This window comes from Chiloscyllium plagiosum, chromosome 18 (assembly GCF_004010195.1).
Source record: "Chiloscyllium plagiosum isolate BGI_BamShark_2017 chromosome 18, ASM401019v2, whole genome shotgun sequence".
In the NCBI taxonomy this organism is placed as follows: domain Eukaryota; kingdom Metazoa; phylum Chordata; class Chondrichthyes; order Orectolobiformes; family Hemiscylliidae; genus Chiloscyllium; species Chiloscyllium plagiosum.
The window spans coordinates 38,583,084-38,602,446 of record NC_057727.1 but is presented as its reverse complement, the minus strand read 5'-3'; the positions used below and the strand labels follow the sequence as shown (position 1 = coordinate 38,602,446).

At 41.8% G+C, this 19,363-nt stretch overlaps 1 protein-coding gene across 2 annotated transcripts in view; it reads right to left on the bottom strand.

The window, feature by feature from the left end:
- The window catches only part of LOC122559057 (ataxin-7), a 128,379-nt gene that overhangs the window by 49,902 nt on the left and 59,114 nt on the right, over positions 1-19,363 (bottom strand). For both annotated transcript variants that reach the window (XM_043708267.1, XM_043708266.1), the window contains exon 3: positions 3,022-3,126. In XM_043708267.1, the coding sequence (XP_043564202.1) occupies positions 3,022-3,126 (105 nt within the window). The remainder of the gene's footprint in view (positions 1-3,021; positions 3,127-19,363) is intronic.

Sequence of the window (19,363 nt, the reverse complement as noted above, 5' to 3'; positions counted from 1 at the left end):
CAAAGTACCCAAGCCACTAGTGCCTTGTTAACGATTAGTTAATTTACATCAACCTTTAATGCAGGAACGACGATTGTAGTGGATGAGCTCCATACACAGACTTCATCACACTGTAAAAACATATCTCTCAGCTAAATGTTGCAATTCATCTGCTTTTTCACTGTAACTGCCATTCTGCATTTCTGAAGATGGAGCTTAAGCTTAGCATTTTTATAGGCTCAATACTTGGTTGCTGACTGAAGTTACTGTGGTTACAAATACAGCAGATGGCCTGCAGCAGTTGAAGATGGCAACTCACCACCATCTTCTCAAAGGGAAACCAAGGATGGGCAATAAAAGCTGGCCCAGCCAGTAACACCTGGGTCCCACAAGTGAATTTAAGAGATTTTAATGTTTGAGTGGTTTCCATTTGAGAAGGTGGGACACGTCTTCATCATTCCCAACTCAGTTTTGGTGTCTGCACTTGCAGTATCCCAAGATATCAACTGATGTCTTGAAGATCTGGGCATGGAGTGAATTTCATTCATTGATATCACATGGAGGAAAAAAACTAACTGTAGAGCAGAGTCAAAATAAGTAGCAAGATGTATGGCAATAACAAGAGTTTTTTAGATTAGATTCCCTACAGCATAGAAACAGGCCCTTTGGCCTAACAAGTCCACACCGATCCTCCAAAGAGTAATCCACCCAAATCCATTTCTCTCTGACTAATGCACCTAACACTATGGGCAATTTAGTATGGCCAATTCACCTGACCTGCACATCTTTGGACTGTGGGAGGAAATCCACGCAGACATAGGGAGAACGTGCAAACTCCACACAGACAGTTGCCTGAGGCTGGAATAGAACCCAGGTCCGTGGCACTGTGAGGCAACAGTGCTAGCCACCATGCTGCCCAGGGTCAAGTTTGGGCGGTTTCCTGGCAGCATTGGTGGCGCCCGAGTCAGCAAGGTCCAGTGAGGACTCATAGATGGAGGAGGAATGGCGCCAACGAGTGGTGACTTTTGCTTCAGTGCCAGCAGTGTGGTGAAGGAGACTCATGCCTGACCACCAGGTGGAGCACGTAAGGACACTTTACTACTTCATTTTATGCCTTCATATTGCGTTTTGGTTTATTTTGTGTTTTGAAATGGCACTGGCACTATAAAACACTTTACACTGTATTTTGCAATAAGATACATAAGACCATAAATCAATCAAATCAAATACCCACTCGTGAAAGGTGGTGGACAATCCAAAAAATTCGCCAGAGGAGGCGATTCCACAAATACTCCCATCCTCAGTGGCAGGAAGCCCAACACCCTGTGCTACAAGATCAGCTATGCACCCCGCCAAGCTGTTCCATTAGAGTTACAACACTGGTATTTACCTGACAATATGGAAAGTTACCAAATAGCTGTGCCTTGTACACAACAAAAAAGGACAAATTTAATTCAGCCAATACTGCCTTTCAGTCTACTCTTGACCATCAGTAACATGATGGTAAGAGTTATCAACACTGCCATCAAGCAGCACTTGCTTAGTGAGTACGCTGCTGCTCCCCGACATTCAGGTAGTGGAAGAGGAGTCCTTGAATATTTTGAAGGCAGAATTGGATAAATTCTTGTCAAGTATGCAAAAGAAAGATTGTCGGGCATGGGTGTGAAATATTGAATAATCAGATCATCCATTATTTTATTCATCGGGCAAATGGCATCCACTTGCATCATAACACTTGGGAATGACACAGCAGGCTTGAGGCTTGAATGACCAACTCCTGCTCCATATACTGTAGTCAAATTGCATTGAGCAAAGTGCCAAACAAGAATCTTGTGCCTATAAGGCAAATCTTTGAATTATTCAAACAATCTTGATTAGGCTGACAATTTAACCTTGAGTAGTTTAACTTCTCTAAACAGCAAAGATAAATCTGTGCAACATATACAAAAGCTTAAAATCAAATCAACAGTAACGTAGAAGAAATACACATGGCATATTTTGAGAGTCTAAGCTAAAATACAATTTCATTATGAGCAAAATCTAAACCAACCTCCAGGGGTCATTCTATTACAAAACGATGACACCACTGAACATTAAGCTTAAACTAGAATATAAATATATTGATAAAAGTATTATTCAACTCTTTTATGACAAAATTGTTAACAATCACAAGTTTTCTATGTAAGGCATTCTCAAAACTGCTTCTAATTCAGTTCCAAAGACTCCAACAGTGATGCCAAACACAGGCCGCCACGCTGCAAATTGCTTTCTGATATACTGGCTCTTTGTATCGATTCAGAATTGTCAATCAGACAAATGTCATGCAACACCACACACAAAACAGGCTTGGACTCCATCATAGGTATGGAAAAAAATAGTCGACATCCTTTAACATTTTTAATCGAAAGTATCGCAAATCAACAGACTTAGTGCCTAATGGACAAGCTTTAACAAAACAACTGTAAAGTCCAGATGATTACTCAACACTTGTACGATGTTACAAAATTATGGAAGGAGATCTTAAATTGATAGAAAAATAAATTTTTGACTTTAAAGTTCAAGCTGACTTTAAAATGGCTTTAAAAATTATTTTTCTTTAAAACGTGAACACTTCTTATATTAAAGACACCTGAAAATGTTAGTGTTCCTTACACTTCATTGACAATTAACAAAATTATGGGAAAATAGCACATCTTCTGGTCAGCAATACTACTGTGTAGGATATTCTGTCAGAGTAAAGTTTTATTGAAGTCAATAAAATAACTTGTGTCTGTAATTCATTCTTGAAGAGGCCATTTTTCATACCACCCAAACCTTTTCTGCTCTTCGTGGTAGTAATTTTTCAAGGGCAAGTAAACTACACAGATGAGATTGCAATAGAACAATGGATACCCAATGTCAGAGCAAAACATATGGGATATCTTGCACAAGGAAAGAAATTACAGGAAATGTCTGTAAATATAAAAATAGAGAAAACGCTGCCAAAAAAATAAACTGGAATTTATATATATTTAAAATGCATTGAGTAAATTTTGAACTCACCATAATGTGCTTGAAAGGCCTGGGGCTTTACAACTTGATTACAATGATTACACATCACCAGATAAAAATCATCATGTGCTGGACAGTGACCAAATATTGGCATATCTGTAAAAAGATAACCAAAATTAAAATGACCTTTTACACTAAAGCTACAAAATGCCTCAATTTCAGAAAGGAAAACATCCAAAATTAAATTGTAAACATCCAAAATCAAGTTACCTTGAAGGAAGAGTCACTTATGTAACTGATTGATCAACAGCATCACTTTTTATGTCAGTTGACATTTTAAGAACAGTTTTACAACTAAACAATTGTCAGGTGAATACTGTAGTAAAGTATTTCAAAACAATTTTTTTGTGATTTTACATTCATATAGCAAAATCAACAAGCACTGAAGACAGAAATTGTGTGGATTCTCCTGAGAATACCTTCTTCAGCCCCTCTGCCAGTAAGCCAGAATTCTAAGAAATTGCTGCTACAAATAACCTCACTAGCACATGACTGCATTATCCAGGTCAAATATTACAAACCGCAATTAAATCTTGGACACATGCAACATCAGATGAATCCAAAACGCTGTGTTGCGTATGCCTGTGAGAAAGTACTGTGTTATAGAATCACTACATTTTGAGAGTACAGAAGGAGGCCATTCGACCCATCATTTAAGAGTAAATCCCAAGATGGAAGCTGAAGGCTGAACTTCAACTTCAGTACACAAAAGAGCTTCAGTTTTGCCAAGTTTAAACAGATCTAAACTCCCCATCGGCAAAAAAAACTCTCCTCGATGCACAGAGACACGTACATCTAAAACATTAACACGGCCAATACTGAATATTTAACCTCAACTAAATACAAGCCTAACTCAGAGAACTAATAATATTTCAGTGATGCAATTTTGCTTACTTATCACAGCAAATACAGCCACAGAAATGAAGTGGTTATAGAATAACTCACCACTTATAGAAGACTGAGCAAAGGGCAAGTGTAAATGGATTTAAATGAAGTGCCGAAAACATGTACTAAATTCAGGCAGGAAGTGATGGCATTGCATTCGATTAAGGAAAATCGTTAAACACATAGTGCGTATTTTATATATTTACTTACACACACACACATACACACACACACACACACACACAGTGGAAACTGCGAATTAATGACCTTGATTATTAAGATATAAAGCAAGATTCCAAACCAAGGGAAGACATCACATGTTGGCAGTGGATGTAGGAGAGAGGAAAGAGGAGAGGGGAAATGGCCTCAGGAAAGAGAAAGGTGTAAATATTAAAGAGGGGGAAAATGACTGACCGAGTACCATGGAATAAATTCTGGAGCAGGCACACTTTCTTTCAGAACATTCTTAGAAAGGTATGTGACATTCTGGTATAAAGGTATCTGCCTACACTTCAGTAACTCTGGGCATACTAAATGTTCTCCATTCAGCTATGTATAATGAACAGTAGTATCCCTACCTCTGGACCAGAAGGCTCAGGTTTAAGTCCTACCAACTCCAAAAAATGTGCAGGAACATATCTGGACAGGTTGTTGATTAGAATACCTAACATCAGCAAGCTTTGAAACTAAGCAGTCTAAGTCTGTGACATGCTATTGTAAATAAACTTCAACAGAGGACTCAACAAGAACCAATGCTAAATTACACATGCTCTCACAGAAAACCACAAACTGTATCAATGAGTATGAAAGATGGGGCAGAATTGAGAGGTACTGGAGACACAATAGTATTAGATATTATTCTGGGGCACAGTAACAAGATGGAATTAGCAAAATGTGGATTTATTAGGGACAAGGTTTTTGGGGTAGGGAAATACTGGAAGAGATCTTAAGAGGTGGCAACAGAAGATAGAGAAATGCTCCCCACGGAGAGCAATAGACACATTTGTTGGCTATTGGTTTTTCAAATCAGTTTTCCTTTATACTGTTTCAGCACCTTGGAACTTAAAGCCAAATTCAATGGAGCAGTTGGGAATTCAGAGACTGTAGCTTTTATTAGGGGAAGAATCAGCAGTAGGAAGTGTAAAAAAGACACCGACATTTGGAATGGAAGGTCAACATCACTTATCCTTTAAACTGCTAAACTGAAAGAAAGGAAAGGAAACATTTGCAACATTTACAGGAAGTGTATACCATACACAAAACTACAAAAGATACAATCATACACTATACTGAGATAGAGTAGGGGGGAGGGGCATCTCAACATTTCATGAGCAAAACACAGGGCTGCTAGAAATCAAGCAAAATGCGAGAAATATCTGGTAGATGAAGCAACATCTGTGAAGAAATAGTTAAAATTTCAGGTTGTTGAGTTCTAACAAAAAGATCAATCTGAAATGCCAAATATTCTCTCTCTCAAGGGATGCGGTCTCATCTAACTTTTTCCAGTGTTTTTGACCTCATGTACATTAGAGAGAAGATAGATGTTCAGCACAACATTAATGCTATGATTGAATTCAGTCTGCAGAGATTCAAAAAAAAAGACTCTTTATGATGCTGTGGCAGTGGCCCTACATCTAGGCCAGAAGGCCTGTTTGAGTCCAACCTGCTCCAAAAGTGGGCCGTAAAATGTCTGAACCAAAAAGTAAGCTTTATTTATGTGCAAGCAATGAACTGTTAATAGTACAGGGTGCAGCATGTAAACAAGTACCAGAAATCTCACATTTTAATCCCTGTACCCAAGGTGTACATTAGGTTGCACTTCATTTTATATCTTTTAGCACCATTCGACCAAGATTTCTTTAAATTTGGTGGGATTTATATGCCCCCCCCCCACGACCAACTTCTTCAGAGTTTATAATTTCAGTCTCTGTCAAAGGCAGTTCTCTGGTATCTTATGCTAAATAGTTTTCACAAATGAGCCAAGTATCAACAGACATCATAGCTGAGCCTGATCCCATCCTTAGCCACACAAAGCACACATAATTGAAAAATGGACGAGAGGAACTCTAACACAAAAGATAAAGTGAACAGAAGAGGCCAGCAAATTCTAATTAAAACTCAGTTCACTGAAAGATGTAGTGAAACTTGAATGGGCTCAGAAAAGATTTACAAGGATGTTGCCAGGGTTGGAGGATTTGAGCTATAGGGAGAGGCTGAACAGGCTGGGGCTGTTTTCCCTGGAGTGTTGGCGACCTTATAGAGGTTTACAAAATCATGAGGGGCATGGATAGGATAAATAGACAAAATCTTTTTCCTGGGGTGGGGAGGAAGTTCGGAACTAGAGGGTATAGGTTTAAGGTGACAGGGGAAGATAAAAAAGGGACCTAAGGGGTAACTTTTTCACGCAGAGGATGGCACGTGTATGGAATGAACTGCCAGAAGAACATTTAAAAGGCATTTGGATGAGTATATGAATAGGAAGGGTTTGGAGGGATATGGGTCAGGTGCTGGCAGGCGGGACTAGATTGGGTTGGGATATCTGGTCGGCATGGATGGGTTGGACGGAAGGGTCTGTTTCCATGCTGTACATCTCCATGACTCTAAGTACAGCAGTTTATTTTAAGGTCAGGGAAAAAAAAACTGGTATTGCATAAAAAAAGTTGAGTTTATTTTAAAATTGGCTTTCTCCACAAAGCCTGATATTGGAACATGCAATGTAATTGAAGCAGCGTGACACCATTCAGAACAATGCAACCCACTTGATTGGCAACACATCCACTTCTTTTGCCCTGAAGCTCAGCAACAATAATGTGTGCATCATACGCAAGATGCACTGCAGAAACTTCCCAAGGCTCCTTGGACAGTACCTTCCAAGTTCAACTACTACCGCAACGGCAGCAGATACATGGGAACACAGTGACCTACAAGTTTCCTGCTAAGCTGCTCACTATTCTGACTTGGAATAGTATCACTGCTTCTTTAGTGTTGCTGGGTCAAAATCCTGAAACTTCCTCCTTAATGGTATTCTGGGTCGATCTGAGAAAGTGTATAAGATATGAGCAGGTAGGGAAAGAGTTAAGTTTCAGGTTGCTTGACAAAGGCTTCAGCTAGCATGACTTTGACCAGATAAGTATAGTAATAAACAATGAGGTGCTGGAGACAAGGGTAGTGGGTAGAGGTGAAGAACATCTGTTGTGTAATGCCCGTTAACGAGGTGAGGAACATCTATTGTGCAATGCCAGATGGCTTAATCTTTACTGTTGATGCTCTGGATTGTAACAGTCACCCAATCAATATAGATGTTGCCTTATTTGGATACTGTAAGTGACGATGTAATTCCTTAAGAACCTGCCACCCAAGAAAAGACCAAGAACACGTGTTTTTGTGCACATGGGCGATTGCTCTCTTTCCAGGGTCCAGAATAATGAAGAGCCATACTGTGTCTGAGCGTTTGCTTCAATTGATATGGGAACGGGGCGACAATATTGGCGAGCCAGGTCGGAGCCCAAACAAACAGTTGCGATTGGACTGTGTCAGCGATCGCCCGAAACACCAGTATCTCAAGACGGATGTTCCCACAAGATTTTAAACTTTGGTCCCCCTAGATATTCTTGTGTCAGAAACAGTCCCCTTGCTCAATCGCTTTCTATTCTAGGTACTCCTCGATCTGTAATTAGTTCAGTCAAGAGATAGTTTCATAAATGTGCTGACAAACAGGGGTTCGAGTCCCCTGGATTTATTGGGTTTTGAGTCCCTAGATATATAGAGTAAGAAAAGGAGCTCAGGTCCCTGTGAGAAATGAGAAATGGGGTTAAAGTCCCCTAGGCAAAAGGGGTCTGGATTCCTCTAGTGGCGAGGTTTGCGGCTTGGAGCATTAAAAAAAAAGTTAGAAACCAGGAACTTGAAAGAAAATAAACAAACAAAATTTGGTACTTCTTAAAGTTATCACCTATATACCCCACACCTCTCCTTCTAAGTACTTTTAGAATAGCATGGCATCACTGGGAAAAGGGGGAGAAAGTGGAACCGGTCTGTTCGGATCCTGACAGTGAAGTGCATTGACTGCCAGGGAAGCTTTGTCTGGGGTTCTGTTGTGGGATTCTGAGTTTCTGGGCTGTGTCTTTATTCTGGGGGAGGGGATGGCTTGGACTGCGGCACTGCGTGATCCACTGTGAGGGCTTTTTCTTTTTATAAGTGTAATTTCATCAAGAGGATGCAAAAAACAAAAAGACAAATGCTGGAATTAAAAGTTGCACTAATACTTCGCTCAAAAAGGATGTTTCAGTGTAAGTTGTGCCATGCTAAGAGTGTTTGATATTTAAATATTTTGGTTTGTTAAAATACGGTTCAGAAAATCCTTTCAAGTGACTGTTTTGCTTTATTTAAATTAGGATCTCAATTCAGTGTGTTTTGTGGGCTCTGTAATAGGGAAGATTTTGTTTTTACATTAATATTATTCCCTTTATAAAATTATCAAACATGTAACCTTAAAACAACTTGATTGAGGGCCTTGAGCCGCTGAGTTGTTTGAAATTTGACAATGCCTGCTTAAAAAAATTGGGTCAGTGATCATGCTTTAGCCACATAAGTGCATTGTATTAAAATATCTTCTTGCGAAGACTCGGCATTAAAAAAAAAGTGCATTTTAATTTTGATGTTATTGCGAGATTTTAGAGAACGTTAGGACTTGAGGTTGAGCTGTTTAAGTTTTGTTAATTATTGTTAGGATTTCATCTGCCTCCTTCATATTGAAAATTCAAAGAATGTTGATCTCTACCAAAGCTGTACATTACTGGTTTGTAACCACTGTAATTCTGAATGTTTTATTTGGGAAGTTTCATTTAGAGAACATTTTAATATATTCTGTATTTGTTTCCCATGAATATTTGAGATTTAAATCTGAACTGAACCTGCCTCTTCAATGGCTAAAGCATAGGAAACATTTTGTTGTTTTCTTGCTGTTCCAGATTTTTGAAATACTTTTCCTGACAGTTTTCAGATTAGCCAAATATTAATTTGTCAAAGGAAAATAATTTTTGAATAACCTGAATGGGGTCCCCAAGGGTTTGGGTTTAGGATCATTGATTGTTGTTTATAAGTGAGTGAACTGTTTAGGCAGTACAATTTAGAAGTTTATGCATTGCATAAAACTTGATAATGTCATAAATAGTGAACTGAGTAACAGACTTCAAGGCAACTAAGAATGCTGAAACAGGCAGACAATTTAGTGTAGTTAAATGTGTGACTGTCTTCATACTGATACCCACCTTGGCAAGGAGGGAATAAGAGGGAAAATGCAAAGTTACTTTCAGCAGCTAACAGTCTCTAGAGTTTCTCCATTCACAGGTAAAGCACGCCTTCGGACCACCACCCAACCCTCCACAACCTGATCCAACAGTCACGAGCATGAAAAGTGAAGAAGCTAACAACAGTGAAGAGGCGGTCCATATGCTTTTTGTCAGTGGCTTTCCTGTGGACACAGAAAGAAGATAAAGCTCACGTAGTTCAATCATTTAAAGGAAATGATGGTTCACTGATTAAGATACCATCAAGACAGCCAGTTGGCTTTGTACATTTGACAGCAGAGCGGGAGCAGAAGCAAAGAGTGCTGTGTTCACCTACCCTGCTGCTGCGCTTTATGCTCTGATGCGCTGGTATCCTCCATCTGAAGCACCTCCACAAGGATAGAAATCTCATCAGTTTTGTTCAGTATTTAACTGCCCTCATCTAAGAATTCTGTGGAGTGATGCAGAAGGACAGACTGGATTTTGTTTCCAGGTTGGACTTTACTGAAAGAGAATTTAGATAACTGGCTTGTTTCCATTCAACTTGGAGAGGGTGGAGTGGTCACTGAGGACTATGAATTTAAGAACTTCACTGGTGAACTTTTTTTCTCCCCCATGTGGGAGGGCCCTGCAGATTCTATCTACTGCATGGCGTAGTAATCTTTGTTATTATATTCATTGTATGTTGTGTGTCAATAATGTGCTTAAGTACTGGCAGTAAAATTCTCATGAAGGAGGTGGCAGTGTCATCTCGGTAGTTATCATGAAATGATAAGGGAATGAGAAAGTGTATAAGATATGAGCAGGTAGGGGGAGAGTTACATTTCGGGTTGCGTGAGAAAGGCTTAAGCGAGCATGACTTTGACCAGATAAGTATAGTAATAAACAATGAGGTGCTGGAGACAAGGGTAGTGGGTTAATGAGGTGAAGAACATCCATTGTGTAATGCCCGTTAACGAGGTGAGGAACATCTATTGTGCAATACCAGATGGCTTAATCTTTACTGTTGATGCTCTGGATTATAACAGTCACCCAATCAATATAGATGCTGCCTTATTTGGATGCTGCTCCCTGTAAGTGACGATGTAATTCCTTAAGAACCTCCGTGACTCCCTCGTCAGATCCACACCCCCCACAAACCCAACCTCCACTCCCAGCACCTTCCCCTGCAACCGCAGGAGGTGCAAGACTTGCGCCCACACCTCCCCCCTCACCTCCCTCCAAGGCCCCAAAGGAAACTCCCATATCCGCCACAGATTCACCTGCACCTCCACACACATCATCTACTGCATCCTCTGCACCCGATGTGGCCTTCCGGCTAGGAATCCTCCAACCACAAGGGATGAACTCGGGTTTCACCAGTTTCCTCATTTCCCCTCCCCCCACCTTGTCTCAGTCAAATCCATCGAATTCAGCACCGCCTTCCTAACCTGCAATCTTCTTCCCGACCTCTCCGCCCCCACCCCAGTCTGACCTATCACCCTCACCTTGACCTCTTTCCACCTATCACATTTCCGACGCCCCTCCCCCAAGTCCCTCCTCCCCATCTTTTATCTTAGCCTGCTGGACCAACTTTCCTCATTCTGAAGAAGGGCTAATGCCCGAAACGTCGATTCTCCTGTTCCCTAGATGCTGCCTGACCTGCTGCGCTTTTCCAGCAACACATTTCCATCTCTTCCTTAAGAACCTGCCAACCGAGAGAAGACCAAGAACACGTGTCTTTGTGCACATGGGCGATCAGTCTCTTTCCAGGGCTCGGAATAATGAAGAAGGAGGTAGAGCCACACTGTTTCTGAGCATTTGCTTTGGCTGATATGGGAATGGGGTGACATGACATAATTATAGTAAATGGGCTGCAGTGGTTCAACAGCAGCTCATCACTATCTTCTAGATAACAAGGAATGGGCAACAAATAGTGGCCTAGCCAGTGATATCGTTATTTCATTAAAGTAGGGTTTTGAAAATTGTAATAAATGCCATAAGCTGCACAATGAATTTGTCCCTAGGTTCAGACTGCTTATTTATCTGTCACAGAAAGCAAAACCTTGCCCCGAGACCTCCTGACTCTCCATCTTTTTCTAGTTTCTCCATCTCAATCTCATATTAGAAAGGCTATCAGCATGGCAATCAGGGTTACCCTTCTTTCTAAATGCTCCACAAAAATCCCTAAACACTTGCAAATAACATTCTCCTTGACAGTAATGGTGGTGCAGAAGAAAGTGAGGACTGCAGATGCTGGAGATCAGTCAAAAAGTGTGGCGCTGGAAAAGCATAGCTGGTCAGGCAGCATCTGAGGAGCAGGACAGTCGACGTTTGAGTAATGGTGGTTCATCAACCCTTGTGGACATATTCTCCAGTTTATTTCTACCCTTACTTGGTTACACTTATACCTATACAGAGTATTTCCAGAAACAACTGCTTTTCCTGCCCCCTTACCTTAGTTTTCCTCATTCAAAAGGTGATAGCATCCATGGTCATTAGGTCAATTTCATTACATATAATGATGGTATCTCAACCTCAATCTCTGTGCTCCCCCTCCCCTCCCCAGCTCAAAAAGTGAACCAAGTACCCGAGTCCATAGCCACCTGTCACAAAGATGACCTGATTCTATAGCATTGCCAGTAAGTGACCTATCACAATCATGGGCCTGTGCTTAGCTAGCTCAGTTGGCAGAGACCTAGCCTCAACTTCAGGTTCAACCCCATTTTGAGCAATTAGTGTTTGGGAGCCCTTTGGCTCAGATCATTCGAAAGCTTGTTTGTGATGCTCAGTGAAATGAACAGCACAGGTTCAATTCCCAAATCAGCTGAGATCACCATGAAAGCCCCCATCCTCTCAACCTTGCTCCTCAGTTTAAAACATTCCTCTAGTCTTCTAACAAGACAGCAACCTATGGGCAACCGTGGCAACTTTCACTTCTAATCTTCTAAATAAGAACTGAATTTCAGACAGGAAAGATGGCACACTGCCCTGGGCATCAGCAGGAAGTGTACTTGGCACCTATTCAGTTTCAAATCCATTTGTCACTCTTTCAGCCTTTTTAAAAAAAAACCTGACTACTTCTCTCTACAGATCCTGTCAGACATGCTGAGCTTCTTTAGAACTTTGGTTTCATTGACGACCCCAATATTTTGTTGAGGACAGACAAATTACAGTTTAAATAAATTCTCAAAACATAATGGGTTTAAAGCAAACTTTATTCAAAATATAGTCTTTTGCATTGCTAAAATTAAAGCTATTAGGTAGCTTTCAGTCCTGTTCAACCTGGTTGGCTTAAATTGAACAAGTAGCCTAACAGTTTGAGGGTTCAAAAATCAGCCAGCCAGCCAGCCAAGACATAAAGCTTGAAAATTATGGCTGACAGCACGAAAGGATCTGATCGGTGATCATCTATGCTCAAGACTGTACATTTTAGCTGAAAAATGTGTTGCTGGAAAAGCGCAGCAGGTCAGGCAGCATCCAAGGAGAATCGACGTTTCGGGCATAAGCCCTTCTTCAGGAATCTGTACATTTTAGACAATTTTTGAAAAGGAACGGTTGAGAAGCTAACCAAAGGCTCATCTACCACAAATGGTAGAGATAACTAAATGGTTCAAGAATGAAGTATGACTAAAACTTACTTTCTTTTAATTAAAATGAAAGGTGGGTTTTCAGCAGCAGGTTGCCATATTTGTAGCAGCTCACTCACAGGATGCTGAGACTACTGTTCAATCTCCTAATCATGTAGAACCTCTTGCTGCTATTAGAGAAATGTTTAGTTCCTTTTCTAAGTTAGACCATAAAATACAAAGAATACACGGTGCTTCATTTTTAAATAAAAGCAATGTATCTAAGAATCAGCACTTTCACCAAAAAAAGGATTGATTTAGAAGTCAAATTAAAGTTTGAAAATAATATTAGCATATTAAATCCTTCAGAATTACTAGGAATGTGATAGAACCCACACACGAGAGACTGAATTTTAGGAATGTTACTGAAATTGAGAAATGTCAATAACAGTTTAAAAAGTCAAACAAACTTAATGCGCTGGGCATAGTGACTATCCTTTCCTGCAAACTTTTTTTTAAACAACCTTGCAATTCAGTAGTATTGAAAAACAAAGAAAACCTGATTTGAAGAGTCTCTCATCAGAAACACTGGAGTGCTTACAGACTATGAAACAAAGGTGGAAAATGGATCAGTAGTGAAAACAGAAACTAAAGATGAAATACTTTCAAAACACAACGCTGTAGTATGCAGTTTCTGGAGCCAGTGACCGCTGCGTGCCCGCGCAGAACACAGCCAGAGATCATTGCGTGGCCACGTAAAACATAAGAAATAGTCCTTTGCAGGTTTTTGTTGTACATATCATCCAGATTATAAAACTGCTGTACCTGTTGTTCAGGGAGACAAGGCATGGTCAAGTCCCATGGTTAGGGTCAGAATCACGCTGCCCCTCCCAAAAGCTTTTGATTTAATAAATTTGATTGACTTGCTTCTAAACGCATTTCATTAATTTTACAACAACAAATTGGCACTGTCCCGGATAGAATCGCCACCTTCCCGGAGACAGGGCACAATACTCGGACAAAAGCAGGTCAAACTACAGAATCTGTTGATGTGCAAACAGTGAAGGAGAGAATGCCTGTTGTGTGCCCTCTGAGTTGAATCATACTTAGATGCCAGTGTGATTGTTCCTGCTGGAGATAAAGGCCTGGATTAAATAAGCGGGATACAGGGAAATGATGACTTCCTAAAATAGTTACGCCGGACTCCAATAAGAACAACTCCAGGTGAGAAGCGGCCAGTGGGAAAACACACAGCAATCATGGCCGATGGGTAAAAGCAATCAACCTACAGAAGATCTGAGAGTATAAATCTATCAGTGTTAGGGCAGGACAGGAAGATCAATGGGGACCCCAGAGTCTCATTAACCAGTATTTGATAGACAGACATTCACTCATTAGATAGATGTGACAGAGTGGGTGGGATTTGTCTCAGACCAGACATCAACAGCAGAATTGGCTCATGGCTGAAAAGACAGAAGACCAAGAAAATAGGTGTCCTTTTGGTCCATCAACTGGCTGGCCTCATAGGTCAGACTTCTGAATCCACAAAGAAATAGACGGAGGAAAAACAAATGCTTCAATCCTGACTAAGGAAACTGGAAAAGAAAAAATCAGTTCCTGGAGGATAGTCAGTGGGGGGGATCATTGCTACCTTATAATGCCGAGGAGGGCGTGGTCGCATCCGCTGAACCGTTGGTCGACCTTCCTGAGGAAATTAACTCGCCCCGGTAACACGCAGTGGGGAAGGAGCTAACGCAAATGCAAAATATAAGCCGTTTACACCAGGTGAATTGCAGCAGATCTTAGCTTCCCTAGATCGCTTACAGCCCCGCAGTAATAACGCAAAGGTTTGGGCAGAATCAGATACATTTAAGGGATATTCACCAACTGGTCCAGGCTGCATGCGCTCAGGACAAGTGGCAGTTAATATCTGACAGGTCTGACATAGCCGATGATGCACAGCAACAAAGTCAAGATTATAGGAGAGGCAGATGGAGCCAGGGCACCCCAATTAAAACAGGTATTGATGATCAGCAGGAGTCCTTCAGCACATTTCAGGCCGAAATCCAGGGTGTTCTGGGGAAAGTGCCTACCAATTGGGCAAAAATAACACACACTAAACAAAACGGGGAGGGCGCCTCCAAATATGGGGAATTACTTTTTTGGGTCTACTAAGAATGCCCAGGGATTCCCCACTCAGACTGTTCTGACAGGGCATTCATTCAGGCCTTCAAGGATGGACTGTCTCCCACATACCAGGTGGGTTCTAAAAATGGGGGTCATCATTCTCCAAGTTGTGACGCCCTGGTACAATGGGCAACAGATGTTAAGGAGGAAAGCCTCCAGTGCGTGTAAAGCAGGAAAACCTAGACGTTGTCACAATGACAAAATCCAGACCCGCATATCACAATTGTGGCAAGACGAGCCATTTTGTCCGGGTCTGTAGGGGGAGGTAACAGAACAATGGGAAGCCCACTTGTGTCTGTTAGTACTGTCTCAAAAGGGGCCACTGTGAAGACACTTTTTGGGAAAAACACAAACCAACAAACAGAGAATGCATCAGAATGACGTTAGGCAGCCCCCATGGGCACAGATGATAAGGTGGGAAGGATCTCCGTACCTGAACTGGTAGGGGGCTGACAGTGTGAGGGGCTAGTGGACATGGAAGTCTCCATATCTATTACTGACCTACCCCAGCCCACAACTAACAAAATGATTTATGTGAAGGGGATTAATGGACAGCAAATCGCTGCATACTTGAGTGAGACCACTCTAGTAGAAATCAATAATGAGATTTTAAGTAAAAATAATGAAGGGACCATTATGAGAAATGATTTAATGAAGGACTACAAAGTCCTTATAGACTGTGGGAAGGGTGAATTAATCTGGCCTCCTCCCAATAGCAGAAAGGAAAAAATGGAGACTTATGCGAGCCACTTTGCATTGTCCAAGTTGCCTCCTCTATGGGATGCAATTGGCAGCTAGAGGATAATTGCTTTGGTGCCATCTGTACCTCCATCGCAGGGGTATGGGTGGAGATGAAATTAGATGCAGGCTTGATTAAAATTGATCCCACAGTCATGGAGGGTCCAGAATACAAGCAGCACTGCCAATACCCCATAAAACCTGAAACCAGAAAGGCGGTTGTGGAAGTTTTGAAAGGATTAGTGGAGAGGGGTATTCTCTGAGACACTACGAGCACTACTAATTCCCCCACATGACCGCTCAGTAAACCTGACAGAAGTCACTGTCTCACAATTGATTATACAGCACTAAACAGGGTTATTCCTAAATTACACCCTATAGTCGCCAGTCCATCCACAATCATAAATGGACAAAATCTTTACTGCACTGGATATTGCGAATGGATTCTGGTCTATCCCCCTCCATCGTGACTCCCAAGATAAGTTTGCATTGACTGTTGGGGATAAACAGTATATTTGGACCAGACGTCCCCAGGGATTCCATAATAGTCCAGCCATCTTTCACTATGTAATGAGTGAGGTACTCAGGGAGACTGACCTGCCCCCTAGCAGTACAATTCTCCAATATGCCGATGGCATCACCCTGGCTTCTGAATCCAAACCAAAATATCAGGAGGCTCTATACTTAGTCCTGAAGCATTTGCAGGACAGAGGGCTAAAAGCCAGCCCAAAGAAAGCTCAAACTGGGAAAACTAGAGTTCTCTACTTGGGACATTTATGTTCCCAAAGCATGAAAGAAATGCCTCCGGACAAGACGACAGCTATACAACAGCTATACATTCCTATGACAGTCCGTGGTGTGACAAAGGTCTTGGGTTTGTTTAATTACCAGGAATTTTATCCTCGAGTTTGCCAAAGTTGTTAAGCCCATACAACGATTGACAAAAGGGGCTAAACCTGCAAGGGACCCTATTGACTGGTGACCAGAGCAAGACGACTCCGAGAGAAAACTGAAAGCAGAGTTAATGTCAGCACTGGGACTGGGATTACCAGATGCTAGTAAAGACTTCCACATTTATTGCAACAAAGAGGGAGATTTTTAAACTCAGCTCCATGACGATACACAGCAACCTGTGGGGTACTACTCTACTGCTGAGGGTCCTGTAGTCAACGGCTTGCCCAGATGTTTAGCTGCTTTAGACTGTGCCATGTGGATAGTGAGGGTCAGTAAACCTATTGTGATGATAGGGAATATAGTCTTGCACATCAAACACACCCCCATAGAAATATTAAATACGGGAAATTTTCGCATGGCTGCAGTGTTGAAGGCCAAGGCCCATCACAGGGAACCAGATAAACAGAATCCCGACTGGCACATTAAGGGGAACCAGGCTGCTGACAAAGCTGCTCAGAGACAGAAAACATCCATCCTTTGTCTGCCATCTCTGCTGAGAATGACCATACCATAAGCATTACCCTACTCCATGCTGATACCCCTGCAGTAGAATGGGGCATCAGGCACGCCCAAAGGGGCCCTGGGAGTGTGTACAGATAGATTTTACAGGACCTCTTCCCCAAACCCTTGGGAAGACATATTGCCTTGAGATTATTGACCAATTTACCAGGTGGGTCCAGGTTTACCCTACCCAGAACTGCTCAGCTAACACTGTGGCAAGAATTTTAGCTGTGGTGGTGATTCCCACCACAGTGGAGGGGGTACCGTCCCAGATTGACTCCAACCAGGGTACCCATTTTACTGGAAGAGTTGTAAAAACCATACGTCAGATGATGGGCATTAAAACAGAAATTTCACAGACCCTACCATCCACAAAGTTCTGGCATGGTGGAGCGAATGAACAGAACTCTTAAACTTCCCTTGCTAAGGCCATGCAGGACTCTGACAAATGCTAGACTGAGGGCCTGCCTGCTATACTCATGGGACTCACAAGCCGATCGACTAGTTTGACCCCTTATGGGCGGATTATAGGTAGGGCAATGCAACTACCTGAGTTCATTATCATCAGGTGCCGATGTTGGCCCTCTCTGTGATAAATAGGTTCCTATGTGCTCGAACTGAGCGCCAAGCTGAAGGAGATGCGCACAATATTTAGGGTCAAACAGGACGGGTGGGATGAACAGAGGCTATTAGAGGATTGTCCAGAGGTCCCATCGGCAGGTAGTAAGGTAATGGTTAATACTTTACCCACTAAACCTTGCTTCTCAAAGTGGAATGGACCCTATGAGGTTATTAGCGGTGACATGTGCACCTGTATTGACATGCGAGGGAAGGGGTTCCGAAAACACTGGTCACTACTGAAGAAATATACAGACACCAGTTGATGATCCTCATCCTCTGTGTTTTTTTCAGTCTGACTCTTCTCGAGGCCTGCTGATGTCATGTGTGTGTAAGCGGTTGTTGTGAACAGACCAAGAGCGCGGGCTGTTGTGAGTGGGTGGTGTAGCCTTTGGACTATTGTATAACTGTTTGGTAAGCTCTGGGATGTTTGTTTACTTTTGCCATCGCTCCAACCACAAGGGATGAACTCAGATTTCTCCAGTTTCCTCATTTCCCCTCCCCCCACCTTGTCTCAGTCCCAACCCTCGAACTCAGCACCACCTTCCTAACCTGCAATCTTCTTCCTGACCTCTCCGCCCCCACCCCCACTCCAGCCTATCAGCCTCACCTTAACCTCCTTCCACCTATCGCATTTCCAACACCCCTCCCCCAAGTCCCTCCTCCCTACCTTTTATCTTAGCCCCACCTTTCCTCATTCCTGAAGAAGGGCTCATGCCCGAAACGTCGATTCTCCTGCTCCTTGGATGCTGCCTGACCTGCTGTGCTTTTCCAGCAACACATTTTCAACTCTGATCTCCAGCAGCTGCAGTCCGCACTTTCTCCTAAGAAGAACATGGGGCCCACGCAGTCATTTGGGCTCCGCTGACGCCTCAGCTAAATATATGGATATATCATTGATAAACGTACAGACCTGTATATATGAATGATAAATTCTGATCTCTGTATGCAAATGTTTACCTATGTATGGCATGACCAACTGTACAGACCATCAAATTATTTTATGAATAAAGTATATTTTTCAACTTAAAAAAAAGTTAACAGAAAGAAGCCCATAATACTTTCGTGGGGATACAGAGAATTTATATATTGAAAAAATATTGAAGGCTAACAAAAAGTTCAAGAGACACTCTTGGACAGCATACGATACAAAAAAAAAGTAGTCAATAAGTCAGAGAGTTTAGTTAAACTGAACTACCAGAGGGATGTCAGACATGAGGGTTATGAAAACTAAAACAGAGCTTGTCTGATGGATTAAAAAAAGGAAATCTTACATAAAATAGCTAAGCTAACAGGAGAAAAGATCAGGATTAGCTAAGGTCCTAAAAATATTTTAGGGCTCTACTGAGTGCAAATGAGTGCTGGGGGTACTGGTCAGCTGCCAGGTTTATTCACTTTTAGAAAGAGGTTTTCAAACAAACCCAGATAATTAGTTTAAGGTTACTGGTAGAAAATAGGACAATCCTTAAATGGTTAAATTATTGCATATCTACACTAAAGGAACAAAAAAAATTTTTTTTTAGATTAGATTAGATTACAGTGTGGAAACAGGCCCTTCGGCCCAACAAGTCCACACCGACCCGCCGAAGCGAAACCCACCCATACCCCTACATTTAC